Source organism: Peromyscus leucopus, chromosome 3, assembly GCF_004664715.2.
Source record: "Peromyscus leucopus breed LL Stock chromosome 3, UCI_PerLeu_2.1, whole genome shotgun sequence".
NCBI lineage: Eukaryota > Metazoa > Chordata > Mammalia > Rodentia > Cricetidae > Peromyscus > Peromyscus leucopus.
The window spans coordinates 112,560,783-112,582,720 of record NC_051065.1 but is presented as its reverse complement, the minus strand read 5'-3'; the positions used below and the strand labels follow the sequence as shown (position 1 = coordinate 112,582,720).

Here is a 21,938-nt window from a genome sequence, read left to right as displayed (position 1 = left end):
CGGGAGTGAGAAAGGGTCACCAAAGACACATTTTACATGGAGGGATTAATTCAAGTCAAGATAAGTGTTTTGTGAAGTTTTGAAATCAAGGCATGGGGAAAATGGATGAATTTGAGATTTTTTTTTAAAGGTAAACAATGACATGCATGTGTTGGAAAGAAGGTATAAGGAGGAGCCTGGCATGTTTGAAGAGTGATGTTCTCTGGAGAGATGAACATGAGAAGCAGGCAGGTACTCTCAAGATTCTTACCAGTAGTACCTCCATGGCCTGACCAGTCAGTCTTTCCAGGAGCTCTCCACTAGAGGGCCCACTTGAGTCTCTACCATGTCCTGGAGGAAGCTACCAGGTTCTTTTTCCATCAGCAGTGCTTACCATATACTCAGCTTTGAAAGGATTTATGAAACAATACATATAACACATGAGGTCCAGCACAAAAGGAGAACTCAGTACTTATTATCTTTTTTACTTTTAGGACTAAATAATTATAAACAAATGATATTACCAATTTTAATATCAAATTATAACAAATGGCCCATGTAATTAAGATCATTTCCAGCTGCTCTGGACAGCTGCCTCATTTATAGAAGAAAAACAACATTGTAGTAATCTATAAAGACCCCAAATAAAAGATGACATCATCCGTGAGACACAGTGAACATAAACTGGCTCCAATAACGTTCTGGTTTTAGCTGCCTCATGGCCTATTCTGGAGCAATCTATGATCTTGAATTTTATGATCCTAGTAAACTCTCTCCAGTATAATATTCCTTTTTCTTGATAAACTGCTGAGGTGGTGGTTTGTGTTAGTTGTACCCTGGAGCATATTGGTGAGAACAGGTACCAATGTAAAGAAAAGTTCATGTGTACCAAAGGAGAAAATGAGCAACAATTTCCAAATTAGTACATACAAGTCTTTCAAAATTTAAAGAAATGTGGCCTTCCTTTGAAAGAGTGGCTGGTTAATTGCCCAGTTGCTTTTCCTGATGTAAGTACTATGTGCTCTGACAGTTCACTGGAACGTCAGACTCAATGTAATAAGAAAAATATCAAATAATATCAGGTATTGTTGAGCTTGCTCTTTGTCTTCGTTGCTTCTCTGCTTCTGATATTAAATCTCATGACAAAAGCAAAAGGTGAATATTGCTAGGGAGAAATCTGAAGGGGAATAGCAAGGCAAGCAATAAGCTATCTGAAGGAGAAAAATGGGAAAATGGTGGCTGTTACTTAGGAAGGGAGATAAATATAGAAGGAGGGAAGAGGATAAGGTGACATAAAGGCACCTAAAGAGGTGAAAAGAATCATACTATCAAGTAGCTACCTATAATGCATGCAAGTCAATGTATAAATATACATACATGGTTTAAATGAAAAATTTCCATCTGGGCTGACAATGCTTCCCCCATGAGCCACAGACCAAAGAACGAAATCCCTAGCACCAAACAGGAGAAGCCCTCTTTTGAGTTGTTGGTCAGGATTGTCTAAGAGATTTCTAAAATATTATAGACTGTTGCTATTGTCCTTGGTTGTCCCCAGAGAAGGAAAGTAAGTCCTTATTGCTGAATACATCATACATTTCAGACACAGAGCCCAGAGGACCAGAGCTGGAGATGATCTGAAAACAACTTCCCTGAGGACTAGCTTTCATTATTCCAGAAGGTGCCATGCAAGCTTCCAAGGGAGGGAAACAACCAAAAGTCCTACCCATCTTGATACTTATGAATCATAATCACCATCATTGCATGATAGCTCTAAAGGTGCAATGGTCACATGTATATCTTGGTTGTAATCAATGGCTCTCTAATTGGAGTTAAGATCTACTCAACAGGAGGAAATTATGCCTGGTACTGGAAGCCTTGCAAACTACAAAAGACTAATTATGTACGTCATGGATCTTAGAGGAAAACCTACAACCACCATTTGTTAAACCAGCACAATCCCTAACTATATTCTAAATCCTTATCCTTATACCCACAGACAAAAGTAGTTCTTACTCCTTATCAAGGGAATTTTTTCTCTGCAACAGAAACTATTACATGAAATCACAACCTACCAAAATGCAAAGTTGTGGAGCCTAGTCCCAACTGATACATCTACAACACAACTGCTCCTCAATCTAAGGCTAAGGGATCATTTCAGAAGAGAGGGCAGAAAGATTGAAAGAGCCAGAGGAACAGGAAGTTTTCTGTGAGATTGCGTTTCCTAGAACTGTCTGAAGCTACACCCATGAAGTGTCACCAACATAACTGCCTAAACCAGAGAGTAGGAGAAACAGCCTTCCCCAGGGAAAAGCATATCAATTGTCTATCCAACATTAAATAGTCATCCATGAAAACATATATGTACAAGTAACATTATATGGATTGAGTAGTTTGAATTTACATATTTAGGAATACACATATACACACAACTATAAAAATTAAAGAAAAAGAAGCCATGAATTTCAAAGACAGCAAGGTAGGGTACATCAAAGGGTTTGGAGGGAGGAATAGGAAGGATGGAATGATGCAATTATATTAAAATACCAAAAATTAAATGTTTTAAAAAATAACTTAATGGGCGTCTTCTCACTCACAGTTTCAGGGGGAGAATTCACAGCAGGAGGAGTTTGAGTGACATGTGTCCACAGTTAAGAAGCAGCAAATAATGGACACCTGAGTTCAACTCTTTCTCCTTTCAATATAAACCAGGATCCCAACCTAGAGAATGGTACCATCCACAGTGGGCAGGTCTTCCCACCTCAGTTAACCCAATGATAATCTGCCATAGGCATACCCACAGGTCCATCTCTTAGGTGATTCAAGACCTGATTAAGTTGACTTTTGAGATTAACCATCACACCCTCTGTTTTACAAGACAAACAGGGCAAGCTGGGGATGATGAGAGTGCTGTACCCATGTTATTTGTCAGGTAGATACCCCAACCCCATCTAGATAGCTCTGAGAAATTGGTGCATGAGATTGCCTCTTTGGCTCCTTTGTACATCTTGGAGCCAAGTTCCCAAATCTCATTTTCCAAAGATCACATATGTGGGATAGAAAAGGGCTAGGAGGTTTTGAATTGCTGGTGGTTCTGATTCCTGTTGGAGAATGAATGTACCACATGCTATCTGCTATTGAGAGTCCAATAAAGGGCAAGGGAGAGTGTGGACCTAATATATACGGAGTTTTTGTGGCATGAGATTACACAGCTGGTCTTACAGGTGAGGACAATTAATCTGCTACTGCAGGCAGATAGCCATGGTTCTAGAGGACCACATTCCTCCTACCAATGAGACTTTCTTGCCTATCCTAGCTCAGCTCATAGAAACCTGAAGTGAAGAAGAAAATAAATCCTGCATTTTTCAATCTTAAAGCTAAGTAATTTTGAACGTAGATATTTCTTTGTCTCTGCTGTCTGGTTAGTATGTATTGTAACTCCTTATAACTGGGATAAAGATGTCTCCCAAGCACCTAATGTTGCAGCTTTGCTTATAGTTCAGGGGGATACTGCCCATTATAATGGGGATGTCATGGTGGCAGGAGAGTGAGGCAGCCAGTACCATTCCATCTATAGTTTGAAAACAGTGAGCAATGAATGCAGTATTGGATCATTTATGTAGTCTTGGATCATAGCCTGTGAAATGGCATCATACACATGAAATGTGAGTTTTCCTACATTGACTAGCCTAATCCAAAGACTCCCTCACAGATGGGCTTCAAGGCTTTTTCTTTGATATCAAACTGACAGTCATCATTAACCATCACAGTAGGCAACTCATGCCCTGTTTGCATTAGGGCTAAGCCTTCAGAGATTCAATAAGCTTCAGAAGATGGAGGAAAGTATTAATTTTTTAAAGTCTTACTCAACTGTGTGAATTTATATGTGGGTGTCAGAAAGGGCCATCTGCATTGCTGTTTTCTTAGGTGACATTATCAGAAGGTGCTGCATAGAAATAAACGACTCTCCCCAGCAGTGTCCAGCAGCACTGCAGAGAACAGGACCATGGATTTTCCCAGAAGTCTGAAATAATTCACAAGGCTTGCTTATTATTCATATGGTCAGAGCATTAATAACACAAGACCCCAAAACCCTGCCTTCTTGAGGCTCAAGCCTAGCTACAGGAAGGAGGAGCTGGCTCTTTAGACTTAGAGCAGTATTTTCCTTCTGCTTTAGGAAGAGAAAGGGATTGATTAAAAGTGAACTCATATCAGAGAACAGCAGGTCTGTGCAAACACCTGGGCTCTGTAGAGATAAATGATAATCAATGACTTTGGGATTGCTTTGGGGGAAATACATTCACTTATGAAAATGGCATTATGTGTCACCAAATTTATACCAGGTAGATAACTGACAGGGATTGGATGTAAACCATATCATGATCTCTTTCTCTGTCTTTGTGTCTGTCTCACACACATGAACACACATATGCCCACATATATATGCACCCATACATGCACACACATACACACACAGATGCATGCATGTACATCTTAAACTTCATGACATTTATTTTGTGATTGCTATATGTCATAAACTTGTATTATGCACCAAATATAATTTCATACATAGTTTTCCCACTGAAATGACACCAATTTCTCTGATTTTTTAGCTGCTGTCTAGATCCATGGACCCAACATGTGTGAAAACACAAGGAATTAAATGCCCATGAACTGTTTCTAAATAAAAGTAGGCACAAGCAGCTATAACACATCCAATTTCTATTATGTTCTCAAAACATCCAGTCTCATTACAAATTTCCATATTTATCATCCTCCCTTTGGTGAGCCACACAGAGAAGAGTGGCTAACTAATTGAGTTTGTAAGCCGTTTGTCATTGAGTATGATTTAAATGTAATTTTTCTCTCCTCCCTCCTTAAGACTGGATATTAGCAAACTTTTCATTTCTGCCGACTTGATTGATGAAACTGCATCTCAGTGTTTAATTTACATTTCTCTAAATGAGTAATGTCCAGTGATTTTTTTTCAAGCTTGGCCGTCATTTCTATTTCTCTTCCAGTGTCTTATCTGAGGTATATCCCTACGCTATGCTATAACATTATAGGCATGGATCATTCTATTTACTATGATAACATTTGATTTATAAAGTTTTGTGTATGCACACCATAGGCCTGTGTGTGCCTAACTATTTTCTGTAAAGATGTAATGGTTACTTCTGGCAATTACACTGTAAAATAATTGTAGGGAATGGGGAAAAGAGAAAATTATTTTTACTCTCCCTTCGCTGTACCTATATACATAAGATCCTTGTGAATTGTTCTCATTGGCAAATAACTGTATATTATATGTGGTACAGTGTAATGTTTTAATGCATATCTGTACTATAGAGTTTATACACATATCCCTGTATGTATCATGTTGCTTATTACTTTACACTAAAAAGTAAATTATGAAACAATTTTCTTTTAGCTAGGAAATAGTAGAAAAGTGACTATATGAGTCACATGTCACTCATTCCCCAGTCTTTAGGGATCAGTGTAAGAAGGAATGGAGGCTGAGGGGAGATAGGGTATCCCATCCAAATTCAATTCCAAACTTATGGTACTCTGCTGCCTAAGGACTGATGTGTGAATGGTTCTTCTCTCCATTGGTAACACTTCTACAAACTGGAAGAGAAAGATGGGAAGATGATGGAGAATAGTACAGTGGCTTCCGCTCTGAGAACTGCTGCTAACCAGCTTCCTGATCTTTCCATCATGGAAATGAGCAAATACAGACTGACCTTCATTTAGGAGGTCCAGCCCTGTGCTTCTCTACTCCTGCTTCGCTTATGAATGTAACCTCCAGTTCCTTTATTGCCTGTGAAGGTACTGGTCCAATGTTGGGGACTCAATGCTGTTTCAAAGAGAACTTGCAAATAATTTAAAATCCACATCTGCAAGTGTCACCTTTTACACAGAATGACATCCAAGATTCCTTTCTAATGGGAGCCGTGGGCCCTCCTTTCAGAAATGGCATCTCTCATTTCTAATGAAGCCACCTGAATTTGGTGGTTCTGTTTATTAAGCAAGCTGGGGTTGCTCTTCCAAGAGCAAGGCAACTGTTAGAGGGAGGTAGTGGGGAAGGGCATCTCTGGAATGTCACATCAGCTCCTTCACATGGTGCTTCCTTGAGTGGATACAAGCAATAGTGGAAAATCCCAAATAAGCCCTTTTTCTGTCACTAAAATATTTAACACTTGTAAATAAAAGCAAACAATTTTTCATGCTATGTTTTGAAAGGTCTCCAGATAATTTGCAAACCACACCTGAGCCTGACATGTCAGGTAGATATTGGAAATATCACTACTGGGATCAGCTGTGCACTGTTTGGTTAGGGGTCTAAGGAAGAACTCTGAGCCACAGGCACAGGAAAACAGCGACAAAACTATATCATCTACAGTGTCATGACCTCGTGTCTATCATGGAGCAAGCACATGGGGTCTATGTGAATGTTTGTAACAGAACAAAAGTTTATAGTATAAAATATTTGACACATATTGCTACTTTATCCAGCTACTTGTTTGTAGAACTTCTCAGAACTTTTAATATGATAGCACAGTTTGGCAGACTACCAAGAGTACCATGTAATGTCAAATTGTATATGTAAGATTATTCTATGAAAAGTTGCTGAACTTAAAATTTATCTCTGTTCTCAGGCTTTTTCCCACCATATTGTGTTTTGGGGTTAAGATGGTGTATTTCAAGAAAATTTTATCATGTCTTTCCCACACAATCAATCTCCATAAAATATTTGAAAAAAATCCAGTTCTGAATCCCATGTAACACAACTGTATGAAACTGTATATTGCAAATCTAACTCTGTCAAGTAAAATTGTTTGCAACAGGAACTTTATATGTAGCCCAGGTCAATGTCAAAATTGTGATCTTCTTGCCTCAGCCTCCTGAGTGCTCAGATTATGAACATACACTGTAATGTCTGCTAAATTTTTCTTTGTTATAAACTGTGGTCCTAATACCCACAGATAAGTGTAGTCTTTCATCAAGAAAATTTCTCTTTACAACAGACAGAGATCAATATATAAAACCACAACCAGTCAAAATACAAAGTTGTGGAGCCCAGGCCTAAAGGATACAGCTGTAAAACATCCCTGCACCTCACAAGCCTAAGGGAACTTTCAGAAAGAGGAGGCAGAAAGATTGTAGGGGCCAGAAGTTCAGAGCATTTGCTGTGAGATTGTGGCTCCTAGTAATATCAGATATTATACTCATAAATTCCTACCAACATGACTGTCTAAACATGAGCTGAGTCAGGCTGACATCAATAGACATGATAATGAAGATAGAGAAAAGCTCAGGAGGCCTTAACCTACACAAAGAATTATGGGCAACTGAGGAAATCTGGGAGTGGGAGAGATGGCCTTCCACAGGGAAGAGGACACCAAATGGTTGTCCACTACCAAATGGTCAGCCCTGAAAACACACAGTTTGAGGACTAAACAGTTTATATTTAGGAATATATATGTACATACATATATGAATGCAATAGCAATTAGTGAAAAAAATAGGCCATGAATATGAAAGAGAGTGGGGAGGAAGGAAGATTTGGAAGGGGGAAAGTGAAAGAAGGAATGGTGTCATTATATTATAATCTCAAAAATAAAAGCATAACACCCCAAAAGAAACAATCCCAAAACAACAATAGCAAGACTGAATAGACCAGTTCTTCAAGACCATGAATCAAGCTATTTTGTGGTTAGATCTGTCTAGAGCTAGTGTTTAGTGTCTGTGGAATACCCTGTCTAACTCACTACCTTTCCCTTCCTCCCTATGTCTCTCTCCCAATGTAGCCTCTCTCCTCATGTCTACCAGTCTTCTATACTGTCAAATCTTTGTGTCCATTTCTTTCCATTTGTTCTTGTCTTGTAGGCTTACAATAAGCCAGGAGCAAATCGTACTGACATACAATGGCTTTGCTGTGTCACAAAAATGGCTAGGGATGTAGTGACTGTTTCACTGTATTAACAAAGAGTTGAAGAAGACCCTGGGATGCTCATGGGTGAAGAATACAAAGATCTCTTATAGAAGCTTGCTTCTGCACTCCTCCCAATGCCTGGTGACAGAGGGTGAGACATAAGACTACAAGAGCCTCAAGTCAAAGTCACCAGGAATAGAGTCACTGAAACAGTCATCCTCTTCTCTGGAGGAGAAGAAAGGCAAAGTCAAATGAGACTTTGACTTGTTTAGACTGAGACTAATATTTACAATGCATTAAAAACACCCCTATTGACCAGCAGTAGACTTTTACCTCACATATTTACTCAAGTTAAAATAGATATGCATTACTTTAAATATTATATATCTGTGTCTTTAAAAATTCTTACAATGAGCTTGACCTTCTGAGAGGCAATTGGTACTATTCAGGATGATTGGAAAATATTCTCAGAACACATTGGGCAAAGATGCTACTATGCTGAATTAACATAATGTTGGTATTTCTAACAATTACCCACACTTACTAGTAAGAAATAGAACCTGTAATTTAGAGTACTTGAGAGAAGCCAACGTGGAAATCTAAATAGAGAAACTTATATGAACATCTCAGTATAAAACAGGTCCCCTCACCCCACACACCTGGGAGTCCGTGGGAGTCCAGCTCCAACCTGCTCCCATTTTTTTGAAGGGTCCTTAGGTAAAGGAGAGAAGAATGAGGAAATATTAGATAGAAAGATAGACCTAGATGATGAGGAGAAAGACAGAGACACAGGACAGCTTCAGGAGAACCCTGGATCAATACCCAGCCACGTAGAGCTTTATTCAAAATGGCCTTTTATAATATGCCAAGGGGAGAGGCAAAAGACATTCCCCTTGCAAGATCAAAGTATACCATACAGCCAAGAGTAGGCCCTTCCAAAGACCCAGTAAACATGCCTGTGGCCAAATCATCCTATTATGCAGCCCTGTTGGGTAAAGCAAGCTCATATTCTCCGACTCTGAGAAAAGTCTCACTAAATGACCTCTGTAGGTGCACGCGCATGCACATCGCGCACGCACGCACGGACACACACACACACACACACACACACACAACACACACACACCTTGCACAGTAAATCCTCAGTCATTATTTAGAAATAAAAGCATTGTTTACAGAAGCTCTTCCACCTAATTTATGGCAATGACCCCAGAAGGCACAATCCATATGATATATAATAGGAAGAGGCAGGCATTGCTCAAAGTATATGATGTTTCTATATCATTTGGCTGTACTGCCTTTTTTCTACTTACCTAGATATTTGAATCTTACAAGAAAGCCTTTAAAGCTCAATATGTGGTAATATCAGATGCTGGTTTAACTATATTTGATGCATGAGGTCTCCTGGAGCTCCACAGCCCAGGTTGACCTTTTGTCTCTGCCTCTTAGGGAAGAGAGTAAGGGAAATTCAAAAAAGATAGTAAGGGTGCCAAAACAGAGAAGAAGGTTAAATAAATGAAGGTATTTACCATTGAGAATGCTATGTAGCTGTCAACAATTAGTTTGGAGGAATATACACACATATGGGAAATATTTATCACATGTTAAGTGAAATGAGCCTTCCATCAATCAACATTACAGCATTTAAATCTAGTAAATATCTCCATTGAGCTTTTACTTTTTAGTGCTTGGCTTAGACTACAAGGCAATCATGAAAAGGCATGGCCATCTCTGGGAAACAATGTCATGGGTGTTTTTAATATATGGATATTATATAACTGTATTTTAAAAAATCCTTCCAATGAGCTTGAACTTCTGAGAGGCAATTGGTGCTATCCAGGATTATTGGGAAATATTCTCAGAACACATGGGGGCCAAGATACCACCATGCTTAATTAACATGATGTTGATATTTCTAACAATTACCCATACTTACTAGTAAGGTAAGAAATAGAACTTATAATTTAGAGAGCAATGGAGGGCAGCCAATGTGGAAATTACATCACAAACATAGTTGTATTATTCCTCAAATACAGAAATCCTTCACATCCTCACTTTGGAGAAGACAACACACTGTGGTTAGACAGACACACCTTGCCAAAGGTTGTTCTATTAGTAACAGGTACAGCTATGATTCTGCCCAGGGTAATAGCTCAGCCCAATATTCTAGTAACTGCATCAAAATGATTGCTCCATATTTATTTTTTCATATAGAGTATGAGGTACCCTAAATAAGTTTAATGATAGCAACACGTACTTGTCCATATGCGCTCATAGATTTGAGAATGGAATATTATTTAACTATGAATATTCATCACAGGATTAAAGAACTTTTTTATTGACTTTTGCTTAGAATACAGAGGTGGTGGTCCTTTTGTTTGAAGCAACCACATTGACAATAGTTTCCCAAATGAAATAAACTTGTCATGAGATGAAAATATTGCTGTCATACAGTTTATCATCTAACACAAAGTTAGAGCCAAATGCCATTTCCCACTCTCTCAGTATAGCCAATACAATGTACTTTGTGCTTTTCATCCAAAATCTCAAGGCAATTCCACTCTAGATCATTAGCGATGAAAATTAACTAGAATAGGGATGGAGATTTATAGGTAACAATCTCAATGCTTTCTTTGGCCAAGAATGTAAGAGAGCATTGTAGCTTTGTGCTGTACAATGCCTCCTGCCTTCTAGGCAAGAGCTTCTTCATGGAAGAGGCCAATATGTCTTTAGTAGGCTAGCTGCCTTCCTTCCCATTGTTAGCAATGCCTTATGGTATTCACTCTGATATGGAACAGTTCAAGTCACAGTCCAAGTCAGTCAACCTCAGTACTAATGACATTACTCTTGGATATGTATTTTTTGGGTCAGGGGAGGAGTCCAGTGTATGACAGATACTTAGTAGTATTCCTTGCTAGAAGCCAGTAGTAGTAACACCCCACTTATTGATAAATATCTGGAATAAAAATGTCTTCTGATATTACCAAGTGACTCCTGGGAGAAACTGTTCCAGTGAAGAACTGATTGCATTATATTCTCAAACTTGGGCTAGTCACATCCTTCAAGACTAAAGACTTTTCCATTGAACAGGAAAACAAATGTGCTGGCCAGTTTGTCCCTCTGGCTGTAGTTGCCCAGGCAAAAGTAGACCTCTTAACCCAAGCTGGACCAATCAAACACACTCTGTTGTCTCAGAAATCATATTTACAGCATGGGATCTTGGTTAAATATACTTTACTGAAACTTTGTTATCATGCCAAGTGAGATCAGGGTGGTGCCTTCTACCTGTTTCTAATTCCTATGAGAGTGTGGAGCAAATGCTTGAGAAGGGACTCAGGCCCTACAAAGGGGAATGAAGTAAGCCAAGATCTTAAATCAAAGGAAGAATATTGACAGCAGTTGCCTAAAGGATTTCCCACAGTTGGTTCATGCAGAATTCTTTCACTTCCTAAAATAACTTAGGTTTTCTTTGTTGTAGCTTGAGTGTGCTTCTCTCTCAACCACTTACTGATCTATAAAGAAAACTAAAAACCACAATCTTATCTAGGCAGTGTCCTCAGCCTTCATATCCAGATGAAGAAGAGTGGACCTAAGCCAGAAGATAGAAGTTCTCAGTCCTGCTCTATGACCCTGCACACATGGGTCATTTCCCTGAGTTCTAAGTCCCTTGGTGAAGAATTAGGAAATCAAATCACACCTACACCTTTAAATTATCATAACAGTAGAGAACCATGGGATCACTGCTTAGCCACAGTCTAAAAGATTATCTTAAAGGTGGCAGTAAGATTTAGGATTAAAGTCTGTGATACTAGCCTTCAGAGTCACAGAAGAGGTGGCTTTCAAAGCATGTACCAAGGGGATTATCCTACTGTCCCTAGTCTGTTTCTTTATGCTTGCATTGAGAAGGAAACAGACTTCTCTGTTATCCAGTCTCCAGCATGGCCTCTGATGATCTGTGTCTGTTTCTCTTCATGTTCTGGCAACCCATCTTTATACTGAAGAGGTAGAATGGTATAACCAACAGCATAGCAACAAAATAATGACAAGTAACTTCTAAGGTCTAACATAAAGGACATTGAAGCTTATGTTTGGTTTTCTGGTAGGCACTCTGGGGAAAACCTACTACCATGCTGTAAACATACTAAGCTCCAATGGAGAGGTCTGCATGGCAGAGAACAATTAGCATTGGCCAATAGCTATGTGAGCAAGCAGGCACCAGTCAATATTTTAGAACTCACATATAGCTACATGAGAGCTTTTAAGCCAGATCCTCCCAACTAAGTTTAATTCTTGATCCACAGACATGCTAGGATAATATTTGGAATTTAATCTATTTATTTAAGACAGGGTTTTGTGTAGCGCAGGTTGGTCTTAAACTTCCTATGTAGCCAAGGACAATTTTGATCCTGTTTCTACCTTCTAAGCATTGGGATTACAGACATGTACAACTACACCAGGGTTACTCTGTGCTGGAGATGGAACCCGAGGCTTTGTGCATGCTAGGCAAGCATTCTACCGTCTAAATTATAATCCTCATCCAAGGTATTTTCAGCTGTTAAATTTGGGTGTGATTTATTACACAGAAATAGACAACTCACACAATGCTAGTAAGATTTTTTTGGTAGGATTAGATAAAATAACATATGATCAATATGTACCAGATTTTGGCACATATTCAAGGCAACAGGTTCATTCACATATATATCCAAATCAATCAGAGTGATATCTGGCAGATAATTAGTGCTCACTAATTATCTTTTAAATGAACATTAGGTACTGCCAATTTTCCTATCACTAACACCATCATCATCGCAAACAGAACACTATCCAAATAAGTTGAATCCATACATTTCTTGTCCTAAAAATTCCTTTACTTAATTTTCTTCAGAAATATCAAAACAAAATGTTATTTGAAATCCCTCAAACCAGATGTCTCTCTCTTCCTTCCCATGCTCTCTCTGTCTCTGTCTCTTTTGTCTCTGTCTCTGTGTGTGTGTGTGTGTGTGTGTGTGTGTGTGTGTGTGTATAGTTTGCTGCTATAACAGTATACCTATGACTAGGCAATTTACAAACATAAATTAATAAATTAATTCCCACAGAAATTCCCAATCTAGAAAGTTGGATGTTCAAGATCAAGCCATGAGCATCTGATAGAGGCCTTTCATGACACATCACCACATTGTGGGAAGCAGAAAAGGAGGGGCACTATCCTCAGTCATGGTTAGTGATGGTGTAGACCTCATGGCTCAGTCACTTCTCAGATGCCTCACCTTCCTACACCATCAAAATGATAGTCTGCTTTCAACATGAATTCTGGAGTAGACATTCAAACCTAACACTGGAGGAACATAAGTTCTACATTTATGCTGAGTTCTGGCATTTAACTACACAGCAGTTTAGATATGCCTTGTCAATGGTCCAGAAGCACAGTTAGTTTACACAAGAATTCACTGTATTTTGTATGTAGTGAACTCATGAGTGAATCTTCATTAGAGAGTGCTAAAACCTATTGCTTACCATCCACACAGGAAGGTCGATTTCTTGTTGTCCCAGCCACTTTCCCAGGTAGACAGGAACACTTCACTGTTTGCGACCGCTCCTCTATACGGTTCTTGTTACAGCACCTGTGGGCTGCGATCACTTCACAGGTCCCTCCTTCTGGCAAGACAATAAAGAGATGTACATTGATTAGACCCAACACAGGGGTTAGTTAGGCATATTAGAATACACAGACAGGTTTGGAGAAAATGACAGGAATTATAGAGGGGTCCTGTGACATACAATTACTAAAGAGCTCTCTTCCATTGTCCATGCAGCCTCAGAGAACACGGGCATTGCAGTGTTACACTAAAAACAGCAATGAATGCCAGTGAATAAATGGGCATCTCAGGATGTGATGATTCCAGGTTGGATGTAATAGGAAGCAGTGGAGCAGCAAATGCCTGAAGCTAAAATGCCAAGTAAAGAGACCACCTGATTTAGATGCACTGTGCTGAGCACTCTTACTGTGCTATCACCATTTAAGGTTCTCTGAACACCCACTAATGATGAGCAGCAACAATACAGTGATGCAGAATCTACAGTTCCAGGAAAGCGGCCAGTAATCAGTTCTTCCCACTGCCTACCCATGTTAAGGGGGCTGAACTGGATGAAAATCTAGTCCAGAATCATTGCTAAGCCCAGATGGCATGCACAAATGAAAGGGGGAATTTCTAGAAGAAATGGTATGTGCTTTCCACAGCATGGCTAGACATAGGATTTCATTTAAATTGTTAGGGCTCACTTATGCATGCATCAATGTAGATGGGCATCCTAATGGATTCTGCACTGTACTAGCTTCTGGGTATGAGAGCTCTTGGGTCAGTGTAAAGTTGCTGAATATTCAAGTCACTCCTTTTGCTTTGGATTTTGCTATGGCTGTTAAGCTGCCCATAAGCTAGTCATCTTTCTCCATTAGCCCCCCAAAGGCTGAGATTACAGGTATGCACTGCCACAGCTGGCTTGGATCAGTTTTTTTCCCCTGCTGGAATGAGCTTTTCAGAGCTATAAAATATACCAGGAATTAACTTTCCCAACAGCAAGTTTTGAATTCAGAGACAACAGTTTTTTGTTTTTACTAAAATGGGCTCCTGACATTTATAATTCTTGACCTGTGGCATTCAGTCAACAGAGATGGCAAGAATTTGTTGAACAAGAAGTCTACATATTGCTGTTATAAACTCTAAGGGGAGTGTATACTATGCAGATACATAGAAGGTACATATTGGCACACAGGAAAGTACAAAAGGGGACAGAAAAAAGTCAATAATTAAGACACTTTGTTCTCTGAGAATTTAGTTGTAGCACAATGTTTTAGGTTCAGTGGGAACAGGGCATGATGTAGTTCCCTCCCACCAATAATTGGAAAGTTTAGAGATAGTTTGTTGCCTGTGATAAGAGGAAGAGCAAGGTGCTACTTGAATCCTATAGGTAGAAAACAGGGTGCCATTAAACATCCCACAATGCTCCCTGACAGCCTGCTGCAGCAAGGGAGCACCTGTCTCAAAAATATTAATATCGACAGTGCTGAATAACCTTTGTCTTCTGTTGAAGAAATACACCAAAGTGACCCAACATTAGGTAGGTAGCTCTGTCTCCTGCAAGAAAAGGGAAGAGTCCAAAGCTTAATCCAGCTGATTTTCATTTGAATTTCACTCCTCCCACTTAGTATTTGAGGGTCTTAGTTTCCTCATCTGTAAAGTGAGGATAATAATCATAGCACCCACAGCAGAAGCTGTGCAGATATCAACTAGATAGCATACCCATCTAAGGGAGTTATCAGTGAGCCTGATGCATAGTCCAGAGTCCTACAACAATAATATCCAGTTGCAGAGGGGATGCCTGTGCTGACGTTCCTCACCTTTGTTTCTTGTTTAGTTTTGGCAGTGATGAGGACCAAAACCAGGGCCTTGTGAATGCTAGGCAGGCAGAGTTACATCTCAAGTCTACCTACTCTCTTTTCTGTCTCAGTGTATATGGTCTTTTCTGAAATGTTCTCTCTTAGCTCCTATCCTTCTCCATCACTCCAGCACAGAGGCATAGCCCTGGAGTATTGTCTCTTAGTGCCTATCCATCTAATCCCACCTCCCACCAACATGCACATACACATAACTATGGAGAAAAAGAGAAAGGGGGCGATAGGGAACGGGATACACACATGTATGTATGTATGCATGCATGTATGTGTGTGTATGTGTGTGTGTGTGTGTGTGTGTGAGAGAGAGAGAGTCCTCATGAATTTTCTTTAGAGCTCAATGCCAAGACCAATTCCTTGGAAAATGTCTCATCATCTCCACAACTATTCATTCTCTTAATGCCCCATACATTTCCAAATACCCAGTAGTCAATGTTTGTGGTTCCTCCTAGTCAAGCTGTAAACTAAGGCAGGATCGAGGTTATTATTTCTTCTCAATCCCAGCAACATGGAGGGAATCTAGAAGTCTTTTCTAAATGACTGAATAATATAAATGGATTAACTGACATTAATAGGAATAGGGTATATCCCAGGTTCTGTAAACATAGGTAGACTGGAAAGTCCTTTTGTATATGGAGACTACAGAAAACTTCCAAGATTCTGAGTTAAAAGATGAGGGTCCAACAGGCTGTTATGAAGAGCAGGACTTGTAGTAACATAATAATCTGAGGAATTTTTAAGAAGTCATTTTATTATTATAGAATAATTTTACATTTCCAGAAAATTTATGAAGATGATACTGAGAAGCCCCAAATACTGCTCACTCTACTATTTCATGCTTGCATTATCTAATTATTGACATCTTCATTATGGTGCATTTGAAGTTCATTTGTCCCTGGCATTATGATCCAGTCCTATGGTACCTGCTTGCTTAACGTGGTTTGGCTTTGATGACTGGGAGCCCTTTTTTGACTTATGCATCGCTTTGACATGTGGTGACCATTGTAGTTTGTTTGACTTTTGTTTTGAACACTCCCTTACATTTTGACTCTTCAAGTTGCTCCAGGATCACACTCTCTAACATATTTGCATTAACCAAAGTCTGAGCTCTCTTCTACTTTCTTAGTTTTAACATTTTCTACTCCAGGGTTCGACCAGGCAGATGACATTGTGTTCACTTCCCTTATCTCTCTGGGTGTCTCATGGCTGTGACATTTTCTTGAACATTCTTTGCTTTTTAATAACCTTGGCATTTGGGGGTAGACTGGTCAGGCATTTTGCAGAATGTCTTTCAACTGGGCTTTGTCTAATGCTTTTCTTATGATTAGAGTAAGGTTATGTGTTTTTGAAGGAAGACTGGAAAGGTAAATGCCACTCTGGTTCTAACCTATCACAGGTATACACTATCAATCCAGTTTTGCCTTATTGATGCTGAATCTGGTCACCAGGCTGAGGGAGTAGCTGTCAGATTTCTTCATTGTTATAGTATTTTCTCTTCCTTTCCACTTTGTAGTATTTTCCTTGCAAGGAAGTTGCTGTGAACAGTCTACATCTAGGAACTGAGGAGTTATATTCTGTGTCCTGAAATTATGATAATACACAAAAGTATTTAGAATCTTCTGCATGAATGTGGTCTCTTTCTCCCTGTTTTCACTTATTTATATCTATGTATACTCATGGATTTTATTTATGCATGATATTATGTAGTATGAGGTCACTTAATTGCTTCAAACATTCCTGCTTTGACAATCGTGTGGTTTTTTTGGGCTTCTATTCCCCTTTGCCCCAGTGACCATTGTAAACTTGATTTGTTTTTGTCTTTATCAGAATTCTTCCTCAACTCTTGGCTCTTCAAAATACTAAAGGATCTTATTATAGATGCCCTGGCCTTATGCTATAATCAGCCACTTCTCCAGAGCAATTATTGTAGCATTTCAAAAATGTACTACAATCAATGAACTAAGGCTTCCAGGCCAGGTAAGACAGGGTTAAATTGGAGGGGGTCTTTTCCTCTATCTCTCAGGAGAATCCTTTCTGATTCAGTATGGCAAGCATAGCGATTTGGAAAGACAATGGCCAGTTCCAATGCGAGTGTTCAGTGCCATCTCCCTGGCATTTGTGTACAGGAAAGATTGGAGAAGAGACAAGTGGCCAAATAAGAGGGACAAATAGCACTGCACAATACTGAGAAGGAAATAGAAAGACTTGAGCTGGGGTCAATGGAAAGTATCTCCTGATCTCCACACTTGCAGGCCTGGGATCAGAGTTAATGGAACAGGTCCAATGGTACATTTCACTCTCACCCAGTCACCCACGACCATGTTGCTTTGACTAGCAGTTGTCAACTACAACTACCTTCAATCAAATCGGTAATAGCTAGGTTTACACTTCATGAAAATACCACAAATTTAAGTGACTAATTGGCTCTAATACCAGACAGCAGCAGCATTTGTGATGGAAAATAGCACAAGGCATGTGGATGCTCCCAGGAGGCACTTTGAATCTCATTTGATTTACACTCACGTCAGCAGCTGTGATAGATGTACAAGATCATGAGTGTAGCATGCTGAATCCCAGCAACTTTACACGACATCACCCCCAGCATATGAAAAACCAAGTCCCAGATACAATTGATTACTTGATTAGATGCACACAAGAGTAACTGCAGTCTATCAGATTCCAAAGCTCATGAGGTTTGCATCTTGTACAAAAAATAGTGATTCCTTATTGATCAAAAGCATCCAGAAAAGAAGTCTGTCCTGTTTCTCGGGATGGCTGTCAAAGCTAAGGGTCCAGAATGCCTCTTCTCCCATTCCTGTCTGTGCCCTCATTTGCCACCCCTCTCCTTTACTTTCCTGCCTCCTCCGCAGACATTGGTCATTTGCTGGGGAAATCAAGCTAACATGCCAGGCATGGGCTTTTCCAAGGATTCCCACATTACCTGGGACACTATCCCTGCAGATCTCTGGTTCACTCTTAATCCTTCTTCATCTTTGTTCAAATGCCACTTCATAAGAAGCCTGATTGATTACTCCATTAAAATAAATCCTAATTTCCTCAGCAGGCACACATGAGAATTCTTCCTTTGAGCTGTGTCTGACTCCCATCCTCTCCTAGAGTACCTGCTACCTTCAAATGCTATGTGCAATTTCTTTGTTGTCCTTGCTGCCTGTGTGTCCTCACTGGAGTGTAAACTTACAGAGAGAAGTCCCTCTCAGTCTAATTTAGTTTTCAGAATTGCTTAAAGATGGAGCTAGGGCCATTGCTACCCAAGTTATCTGAGGAAGATGGACACCTAGAGAATGACACAGTCCTGTAACTAGTGGTGACATCAATGCCATTAAAACCATCACCTGGGGCTACAGAGCTGGCTCAGTAGTAAAGTACTTGTCACACAAGCCTGAGGACCTTGTTCAGGTCACCAAGACCTATGTAAGAGGGGAGGGTGGTAGACATCTGTAACCCCAGCACTTCTGGGGCAAATATAGGTAGATCCTTGGAGCTCTCTGGCCTGTTTGTCTAGCCAAATTGGTGAGCCCCAAAGCAATTCCATATTCAAATCTATCCTGATTATGTAGGTCGAGTCCATTTGCTTGTGCTGACAAAATAAAAAATATTGAACATTTTATAGGAAAAGTTTTCCTTATGCTAAGTGATGATTTGTGGGGTTTTATAGGCCATATAAAGGGATCCAGCTGCTCTTCATGAAAGCAAGGAGTCTGCTACCACAATTTCTGCAAATTTAGTACAACAAACTATTCTTTAATGATAGTACTCTGCTAAGGAAGAATGAAAAGAATTGTATTTATCCTATTACCAGCTATCCAAAGATAGTACTAAATGACAAGCATTTGATGGATGACAGACAGGCATATGGATACAGAATGTAACTGAGAAAGGTGGATGTCTTCAGCATAGCAAATAAAGTATGGTAAACACAGAAAATGTAGTTTCCCCCCAGATCTATATTTAATATTTCTTAGTGATAGCAGAATCCCACATTTAATTTAGTCCATGTAAAATTTGGTGAGAAATTCATAAAATTCTATGAAAGTAAAACCCTGGTTTTGTACCGTAACCACAGAGATAACAAATGCTATTGTTCACAACAGCTGGATGCTTGGAAAAGAGGGAATGGGGACACACACACACACACACACACACACACACACACACACAAAATCTTTCTAAATCAAAGGGAAGAATTTGTTTTATTATAACTTTTTCTAAAAACTAGAAATATGGACCCCTTTATTTAATATTATTTGCGTTTTAAGGAGTACCTAGTGAACTATCCCTTTAAATCTAGATGCCAAAGTTACTTGAAAATCACAACAATATTTGTCATGTAAATGCTTCTCAGTCTTTTCTGTGGCGCCATTGCCAATCCATTCCCAAATTTTATCTTCATCCAAGTCTAAATGATTTCAAGATGATCTATGGCTTGTCAAAGCAGAGTCATTTAAGAGCTCAGAAAATCAGACTTCCCCTTTCTGCATATGGATTATTTGGAGAATGGCTTCTTCTAGATTGTGCCCAGCATCTGTACACCCAGCCAATCACAGAAGGAATAACTGATTAAGTAACAGCAGAAGATACAACACAAATAACAGTCTGGATGCTGTCTGTACTATTCATATTTCCAAATTGCTGTTCATTTTGACTATAGAAAACAAGTCTCCAATAAAATATCCATAGAAATGCAGCCCTATACTCTAAATTTACTTTTATAAAGGATTGTGTTGTTTTCCAGTTAGGATCTAATACAGAAAGTACTTGTAGGACAATCTGAAATAGCCAAGTATGTTCAGCACATAGCAACTGCCTAGTTCTCTCCCCAGCATATACCTTCAATAGAGTATCTTGCCTCTCACCCTCTTCACCTACCTTCACCCAGGTGCAAGGGAAAATCCCTTTCAAGGACATCCCATTGGGGCATCACTCTGTTTCCCATCTCTCTCTATCTCTTCAGTTTGTCAGAGCTCTGAGTGTATTATCAACTTTATTCTTAACAGAAAAGGAAATTTCTAATGCTCTCAAAGGTGAAAAGAAGACACCATTTTAAGATTATTTTAGGCAGCATCAACTCTCTGCAGAGTCCAAATGCTCCAAGCAAGAGATCTCTTTCCCAGCTCCATGCATCACTGTCTTGCTCTGTACAGGGGAGGAAGCCCAAGGGAGCTGGACTGATAAGGATAATGTTTCTTTTAAAAGGGCTCCCCACTGATGACAATTGTGCATCATGATGGAAAGGGAAGGAAAAGGCTAGGAATGACTGGCAGGCTGGTGATTAAAAGCTGAGCTGAAGATTGTCATCACAACTAGAATTTGTCCCAGATTGAAAATCTACTAAAAGTAGCCTATACTAAGCAACTGATTCATTCTGGGCTATAAACTGGGAAAAAGCAGTTTAAAATGGTCACCCATGGCAGGTTCCTCATGTCTATTCCTTTTCATATGTCAAGGAATTCAATGTTTATCTGTGTGCTGATGGCTTTGCAAGCAAAAAGAAGAAGTGTAGTGGAACAATTTAAATTATCATAAAAGCAGGCTTTCTGGCAAAGAAAAGAATACTCCAGGCAAGAGGATATAGTGAACTTCTTTTCTTTTCTAGAAAGCCTGCTTTTGTGTGGTAATTGCCTCAAAAACAGAGCAAAAATGAATACATACAATTTCTTCATTTGCTATGTGTATGTATATGTGTGTGTGTGTGTGTGTGTGTGTGTGTGAAAGAGAGAGAGAGATTCTAAACTCAAAGTCTTCTTTGAATGCTCTTCCTGAACTGATACACAAATATTTTCCTAATATATGTTCATATACCTCACATAATTCTCCCATAACAACATTCAGAATGCATGACTATGATTTTTAAAGTAATGCTTACTTTTGTTCTAAAGGGTTGGCACAGCTCCTTTTCTTTTTCTTTTTTTTTTTTTTTTACTTTGTTTCATTTTTGTTTCTTTTACTTTTGAGACAAGATTTTGCTCTATAGACCAAGCTAGTCTTAAACCCATGGTGATTCTTCTGTTTGAGCCTTTGGATTGGAATTGACTAAACATCTGTGATAGATGGAAAGGAGAAAATAAAGAAGCAGAGAAGGGAAGAATTGATGAGGGCGAGTCAAGAAAGAAAAGAAAATTTTGTATATGAGAAGAAAGGCTAAATATTAATTTTTATTATAAAATATTTTTATAAATTCTTTCATACATGCACACAATGTATTTTATTCATATTCAATCCACACTTTCTCCCCCTAGCTCTTCCCAGATCCCCATCTCCCCACCCCTTCCCAAATAAATGAATATTTTGGAAACTTTTCTAAAAGAGTCTTTATATGGTCTTTTTCAAGGATTAAATTATATGATAAATTACAGCTTTTGCAAAGAAGTTACTTTCCAGTACATCTAGAAAAACCAACTTGAAACTTTGGTTTGAGGTAGAGGCAAAATGTACAAAAGCTTTTTATTCTAAATGAAATAACTTAGAAAGGAAGTAGCAACACACACACACACACACACACACACACACACACACACACACACACACACCCCATGAGTCTTTGTAAATAGCCAA

General features: G+C 39.2%; 1 protein-coding gene across 3 annotated transcripts in view; it reads right to left on the bottom strand.

The window, feature by feature from the left end:
* Tafa1 (TAFA chemokine like family member 1) overlaps positions 1-21,938 on the bottom strand; it is a 517,733-nt gene that overhangs the window by 107,040 nt on the left and 388,755 nt on the right. For 2 of the 3 annotated variants that reach the window (XM_028855421.2, XM_028855413.2), the window contains exon 3: positions 13,430-13,570. In XM_028855421.2, the coding sequence (XP_028711254.1) occupies positions 13,430-13,570 (141 nt within the window). The remainder of the gene's footprint in view (positions 1-13,429; positions 13,571-21,938) is intronic. The other variant, XM_028855436.2, reaches the window with a different exon arrangement.